Raw genomic sequence first — 7,985 nt, 5'->3', positions numbered from 1 at the left:
ACGTCATCACTATTGGTATACGACAGAGCAGACACATGACTATAGGGAAGAGAGATTTACTTGAGAATCTACAACTTGGGATACAAGATAAATGCGAACCGCAAAATTTAAGTCTCCGTTGGAACTTCTAGCCCAATACAGTTCTTGCACAGTAAAAATTCAAATGCATCACCATATCAACTCGTTTAACTAATCAATGTTTAACTTATTTCATAATTTAACGAGTGAAGTGAATTATATAAAAATGAATGAGCTTAAATGGCTAAGATGATAAATGGCTAAGACATGAAACAATTTCTCTGATTCAACACAAATGTTCAGTATAAAATCAAGCTATGAAACAGACGCAGTTTAAAATGCAGCAAATACGTTGTAAAATTCTGCTTTTAGGGTGATACAGTGTGAAATGCAGCTGCCAGAGAGATGCAGTATAAGATGCTGCTGTCGGGAAGGTGCAGTGTAAAATTCAGCTATCAGGGAGATTCAGTATAAAATACATATCAGAGAGATTCAGTGTAAAATACAGCTATCAGAGAGATTCAGTGTAAAATACATATCAGGGAAATTCACTGTAAAATGCAGCTATCAGGGAGATTCAGTGTAAAATACAGATATCAGGGAGATTCACTGTAAAATACAGCTATCAGGGAGATTCAGTGTAAAATACAGATATCAGGGAGGATTCAGTGTAAAATACAGCTATCAGAGAGATTCAGTGTAAAATACAGCTATCAGGGAGATGCAGTGTAAGGTGCTGTTGTCGGGAAGGTGTAGTGTAAAATGCAGATGTTAGGGAGATGCAGAGTAAAATACAGCTATCAGGGAGATTCAGTGTAAAATACAGCTATCAGAGAGATTCAGTGTAAAATACAGCTATCAGGGAGATACAGTGTAAGGTGCTGTTGTCGGGAAGGTGTAGTGTAAAATGCAGATGTTAGGGAGATGCAGAGTAAAATACAGCTATCAGGGAGATTCAGTGTCAGATGCTGCTGTCAGAAAGGTGCAGTGTAATAAAATGCGGTTATTAGGGAGATTCAGTGGAAAATGCAGCCGTCAGGGAGATTCAATGTAAGAATCAGAATCAGAATCAGAATTTTTTATTGCCATAATAATACATAAATGTACAGGGCAAAAGTCACTAAAACTAAACAAATAAAATCAGACCCATTAAAATAAGATACAAACTTCAAAAGGTACAAACTATTTACAATTTAAAAACGAAGAAACACTGTAAAATTCCTAATCAACTAGATATTCCCTCAGACCACGCTTAAATTTTTTTAAATCATGTTCGCCCTTGATTGAGTTAGGAAGAGAATTAAAAAGACGGATACACATGGAGAATGATTGGTTTTTATGGAAAGTGGTACGAGATAGTGGAATATGTAGGTTAAAGTTCCTCCTGAGATTGTAGCTGTGGTAAGATGACCCTCTAATATGAAACATTGTCGAATTTTTTTCTTAAGAAGGTCAAAGATTCAAAAATGAAAATTGATGGGAAGGTCAGCATATTATTTGTACGAAAGATGCTGCTTTCAGGAAGGTGCAGTGTAAAATGCAGTTATCAGGGAGATTCAGTGTAAAATGCAGCTATCGGGAAGGTGCATTGTACATTCTAGCTTTTAGGGAGATTCAGTGTAAATTGCAGCTGTCAAGGAAATGTAGAATAAAGTGCAGCTGTCTGTCGGTGACATTTTGCTGTAGATGGTTTAACGTGCGATTTGTCACTGTTGCGATTCGAATGTTTGCTTATTCTTTAGGTCTATCTTTTATTTGAATTAAAAGGTAATTTTATTTATTGTAATTCACACATTTATCGTCCTTTTCAACACGTTTTTATACTAATACCAATTTTGTTGTGATTTTAAGATAAAAAATGCATCTATTCTTATGATTTTAATGATTTTTTTTAATTTTTCCTAGTACAAAACTATTCATACGTTTGCTTAAACGTACTCGTCCACTATTGCTGTAGGCTATCTTATCCATGGTTTGCTGTTGTTTTCTGTTTCAAATAGCAACTTTTTACAACGAGAATAGTTCGATAAAACACAATCTAAATAGTTTACTGTGAGCAGGGAGATATTGTATATCATCTATACTATTATAAAATTGAGGTGGTTTCTGTCTGTCTGTATGTATGTCTGGACAGTACACGACTAAAATACTAAACCGATACAGCCAAAATTAAGTACAAAGATGGTCCACATATCTAGGAATGTCATAGGCCTATTCACTTCCCTGAGTTCCTCTCGGGCTACACCCCTAGGATGTCTAAAGCTTTTAAGGTGAGGATTTCAAAAGTTAATATTATTTGGTCTCCATGGAAGCATGAGAAAATTCACAATTTTTACCTTTGTTCAAAATTTCATACAGCTGATCAAAGCAATCATTTCCCTTTATACCTCCATGGCTAGAAATGGCTTTTAGTATTTGTACTGAATTGTCATACTTCTTTAGTCGAGGCTGGTCTAGTGATGAAGGTGGCTAATTTCTTACTTGGAGGTCCTGATCTGTATCCTTTCAATGATGAATTATCTTTACGATAAGTTCTATACTGACGTCGAAATTCAGTACCCACTTTAAATGTCAAGTCTGTCCATCCAGTAAAGAGAATTTTCTCTCTTCACAGAAGAACTGCATTCTCTTAAATCATTACGATAATAAATATTATTGAATAAACCAATATATTTGTTTATTCCAATACACATTACAACAACAGCACCGTGTCAATGACAAAGTTTGAATTACTCTCAAGTTTACTGTTCAAACGGCACAAAACTATCCAATAACGAACGTAATGAGCACGGAAACCTTGTGCAGTCAGTTCTTAATGTCGAACTAATTGGATTTCTGTTGCAATCAAGCCTTTTTAACGCTCGTGTTTCTCGTCGATGTTTTGCACGCGATTACAGCGGCACTGGGATAAACAGCTTCCTAGTGAACCTTGCTTCGTACGATTTGTTTATTTATTTATTAATGGATACACAATTTTTACATGGAAATACAGAGTGTTTGGTGACAAATAACTGGTCAGTACATAAGTAGACAAAACTGGAGACAATAAGATTTCAAAAACAAGACATAGTTTCTTAGGTTATGAGAACATTCGCAGTGTCACATCTCCAACCACAATAAACGATACAATACCAATTCACCACACTTTGTAGCCCACACGACGTTTCAATTGATACAAAAACTTGCACTCGACTAGAGGATTAGTAGTTATGCTTTACGTACGTATTACACACAGTTACACACACAATTAACATAATCTAATTGCAATACTATAAGCACAAAGCTGTCCTTGTGCTGTTCAATACACACGCCTCACACTACGGCGCCTTCTGCTTGATTTCCCCGGGGTTCCACCTAATATCTGGGTCAGCTTTGGAGGTGTGATGAGTGACTGGATGCCCTTGCCTTTGCTTTGTCTTTGTAGATGTTCGACTGCTGGTGAAGCGCATTTCCCACACACAGGCTGTGTCTATGTGGGGAAAATGATAAAGCTTCATAAATTATATTTATTTATTGGTACTGAACACTGGTTTTTAATAGAACTCACCATAAAAACTCCAAAACTAACATAAACACAACAAACAATAATAATAATAAATATTACATCATCTGATTTAAGACAGAATAAATGTCACATGTCACATGTCCTTTTTTTTCAATTTCAATCTTTTTTCTTTTCCATTTTAAATTGTCTCAGTTGGCACCGGTTTCTTCTGAAAACTGCTCCGCTGTCCATTTGTACAAAATAGGAATTCGGGCTTTTGTGTTTCTTGACACCTTTTCCTTTTGCCCATTCTCGAGTTCCCTTTTGGACATAAACTTCTTCGCCCTCCTTTAATTCTGGAAGTAGATGAGCCGATCTGTCATAATATGTTTTTTGTTTTTCTTGGGCTTGCTTTAAATTTAGAACTGTTTCATTGGTAGGGAAGAGTGGTTTCATGGAATCTTTAGTAGCAGGAAGAACAGTCTTTAGTAGTCTTCCCATTAGCATTTGAGCAGGTGCTCTGAGATTAGCTTTAGGAGTATTATTGTAATCGATTATGGCCAGGTTTGGATCTCCCTTGGTCTTTAGCGTTTTAGACAGCATTGACTTTAAAGTTTGTATAGCCCTCTCCACCATCCCGTTAGATTTTGGGTAGTACGGAGACGAAGTTATATGCTCAATTTTATACCTTTCTGTGAACGTGGAAAACTTGTGGCTATCGAACGGAGGGCCATTATCGGAGTGTAATTTCTTAGGCAGGCCATGAGATCTAAATATCTGTGTCAATCCTGCAGTTACTGAATCAGCTGTTGTTGTACTCATCTTCTTTACTTCCACAAATTTGGAATGATAGTCAATCACTAGCATGTGATTGGTATTGTTAATTTTGAAGAAATCAACTCCAATTTCTTCCCATGGGATTTCTGGCACTGGATATGGTTTAAGAGGTTCTTTTGGGTTTGATCTTTGGTATTCCTGGCATGTTGTACATTGGTCTACTGTGTTTTTTATGTCTCTCATCATTCCTGGCCAGTACCAAGCCATCTGTGCTCTGTTTTGGCACGAATTAATTCCTTGGTGTGAAGCGTGTAGTTGCCTCAGCATGTCGGGTCGCAGCTCACTCGGAATAACAAGTCGGTCTTCCATATATATCAGATCATCGTATAAATGTAATTGATACCTTTTTTCCCAAAAAAGGTGAGCTTTGTCATCACAATTTTGTTTGTGTTCAGGCCATCCATGTTCTATGTAAAAACGTACTTGCTTTAGTGCGGCATCCCTTTCTGTAGCATATTTATGTCTATTTACTACATCGTCATTAGCAAAAACTGCCAGGGAGTAAACTACCTCAGCTCCGTTGTCCGGATAACTTGTGTTTAAATGTTCATCTATTGGAGCTCTCGACAGGGAGTCTGCAATGAACATTTTTTTTCCCGGTACGTGAACTAATTTAAAATTGTATCTCATCAGTTCCATCATCATTCTCTGAAGCCGTGGTGATAGACTTGCTATAGGTTTGTTTAAAAGACCAAGTAGAGGTTTGTGATCTGTCTCTATTGTGAAGTCTGTTCCATATAGGTAATAGTGGAACTTTTTACAACCATTTACTACTGCCAGAAGCTCTTTTTCAATCTGGCTGTACCTTTGCTGAGTTGCTGTTAAAGCTGAAGAGCTGTAGCCGATAGGATGGTCATTTTGAAAAACAACGGCCCCGAGGCCAAATTTGCTAGCATCTACAGACAAAGTAGACTTCTTTCTTCCATCAAAATAGGCCAAAACAGGAACCTTTGTTATCTCCTCCTTTAATGCTTCAAAACATTTTTGTTCTATACTTGTCCATATAAAAGACTTGTTTTTGCTCATCAGTAATCGTAGTGGTCCTGTTTTATCAGATAGATTATCAATGAACCTTCCTACATATGTAATCATTCCCAAAAATCTTTGGAGGTCATTTTTATCCCTAGGGCTCGGGTAGTCCTGAATAGCCTTCAGTTTGCATTCGGTTATTGAAATACCTTGTGGAGTAAGTTTGTGACCTAGATATTGGACACTTTCACGGCCAATCTGGCTTTTTTCTTTAGACAGCTTAAGTCCAAAATATCTTGCCTTTTCTAAGAAAGCAGCCAGTCTTTCATCATGTTCTTCTTTTGAGTTACCAAACACTAGGACGTCATCTATGTATGCACTCACTCCCTCCAATCCACAGGTTACATGGTCCATTGCTTTTTGGAAAATCTCTGGGGAACTATTCAATCCGAAAGGTAGTCTACAATAACTAAATCGGCCAAAAGGAGTAGCAATGGTGCATAACCGAGAACTATTCTCTGATAACGGTATCTGTAGAAATGCTGAAGAAGCATCCAGTACACTGAAGTATCTTGCACCATCCAACTGTGAGAAAATTTCTTGGAGCGTCGCCATTTTGTAGTGTTCCCTTTTTATATATTTATTAAGAGTTCTTGGATCAATACAAATTCTAACTTTACCATTTGGCTTCTTTGCTATTACAATCGGATGTACCCAATCAGTAGGTTCGCTTACCTCTCTTAAAATACCGTCTTTGACCATTTTATTTATCTCTTCCCTAACTGTATCATTTAAAGCTTTAGGGATAGCTCTGGCAGGAATAACTTTAGGAACTGCGGTATCTTCAAGTTTTATATCATAAACGAATGGTAATTTTCCTAGCTCATCACCAAATACATCATAAAACCTATCGTACACACTTTCACTTGGTTCAGTTATTTCATTTACTCTAGAAATGAGATTCAGTTCTTGGCATGTTTTAAGCCCTAATATGGGACAGGCATCTTCATTCACAATGTAGAATTCTGCTAAAAAATTTCTTTTAGAACCCCCCAGTGTACAATTTAGAAGGCAAGTACCTACAACGTTGATGTCATGCCCACTATAAGACTTGAGGCGTTTACCTGGAGTCGTCATGTTAGCGTCAGGAGCTATTTGTTGATAAAGCTTGTAAGGAATAACATTGACGTCGGCGCCAGTATCGAGCTTAAAAGATATGTCAACCCCATTTACGGTAATATTCTGACACCAACTATGTTTTGAGTCTACAGTGTTGACAACAATAGTTTCAATACTTAAGTCCTGACTCTCGCCACTAATTCCCACTTCATTAGGTTCAATGTCCTCATTAGATTCAATGTTATGAATGTTTTGGGCCTTACAGGCGTTTGCAAAGTGATTAAATTTCTTGCATTTTATACATTTCTTTCCCCAAGCAGGACAATTTCTGTAATTGTGAGTTTTTAAACATTTAGAGCAGACTTTAACTTGTCTTTTATTTGTAATGTTACTCGAATTTGGTAAAGTAATGTTATGAATTTTAGATCCTACATTAGTTGTTTCGTCAAGTTGTGAATCAAGTTTCATTAGTTGCACTTGTTTTTTACTCTCCTCCCTAGCCGTGCAGTAGTGAATTGCTTTATCAAGTTTCAAATCACTCGTCATCAACAACCTTTCTTTACACGCTTCATCTTTAGTCCCTATTATCAATAGATCTCTTACAAGGCTTTCTTCCTGATCCCCGAACTGACATTTTTTTGCCTGATTTTTTAGACTAGTTACAAATGACTGAACTGATTCGTCGGACTTTTGCCTGAGGTTAAAGAAAGTATACCTATTAATAACAGTGTTTACTTTAGGCTCAAAGTATTCGTCAAAACATTTAATTACAGTGTCTAAATTGTCTTTTTCCCCATCATCCAATTCAAAGGTGTTGAAAATGTCTAGGCAACCATCCCCCATTAAACATAGCAGTAAAGCAACTTTGATTTTCCCCGACTTTTTAGATTTTTCAGTTGCTTCCAGGTACAACAGAAATTTTTGCTTGAACTTAGTCCATTCATTTAATGTGTTGCTATTTAAATCAATAGCTGACGGAGGTTTTAAAAGGTCCATTATTCTATTTAAGTTTGTATATTACCTTTACCGCTGCCACCAATGATAAAGCTTCATAAATTATATTTATTTATTGGTACTGAACACTGGTTTTTAATAGAACTCACCATAAAAACTCCAAAACTAACATAAACACAACAAACAATAATAATAATAAATATTACATCATCTGATTTAAGACAGAATAAATGTCACATGTCACAGGGAATAATCCATTTGTTTGTACAACTCTGTGTAAAAATTATTGTTTTTGATGGAATAGTATTTTTCATTTTCATTTTTTTTTCGGAACGTGTTTTTTTTTTTTCTCTTGGAACTTTATTTTTACTAATTTTGTGTTGTATGATCTGTTTCACTAAAAACCTTCAAACCAATATAAAATCAGTGTGAGAATTTAATGTTCGACTTATATTTTCAATTTATATCTTCATTGACATTTTTTTCATAGTGGTATTAAATTATTGAAATTTTCGTAAAGTACCTGCTTATGGCAAATCTTTGGGCACATGTCGGCCTTAAGTCACTAACAAGACTGCAAGATCGCGCCATACATCCTACACTC

At 36.2% G+C, this 7,985-nt stretch overlaps 1 protein-coding gene across 1 annotated transcript; it reads right to left on the bottom strand.

Annotated features, from left to right (window-relative positions):
• Positions 1-3,679: 3,679 nt before the first annotated feature.
• LOC129003289 (uncharacterized protein K02A2.6-like) lies at positions 3,680-5,923 on the bottom strand. Its single transcript, XM_054431579.1, has one exon. The coding sequence runs from the start codon at positions 5,921-5,923 to the stop codon at positions 3,680-3,682; it is 2,244 nt and encodes a 747-aa protein (XP_054287554.1).
• Positions 5,924-7,985: the final 2,062 nt, after the last annotated feature.

The sequence above is a fragment of the Macrosteles quadrilineatus genome, unplaced genomic scaffold, assembly GCF_028750875.1.
Source record: "Macrosteles quadrilineatus isolate MER2022 unplaced genomic scaffold, UCM_ALF_1.0 Scaffold_9__3_contigs__length_116548681, whole genome shotgun sequence".
Taxonomy (NCBI): domain Eukaryota; kingdom Metazoa; phylum Arthropoda; class Insecta; order Hemiptera; family Cicadellidae; genus Macrosteles; species Macrosteles quadrilineatus.
This window is presented reverse-complemented; position numbering and strand designations above follow the sequence as displayed.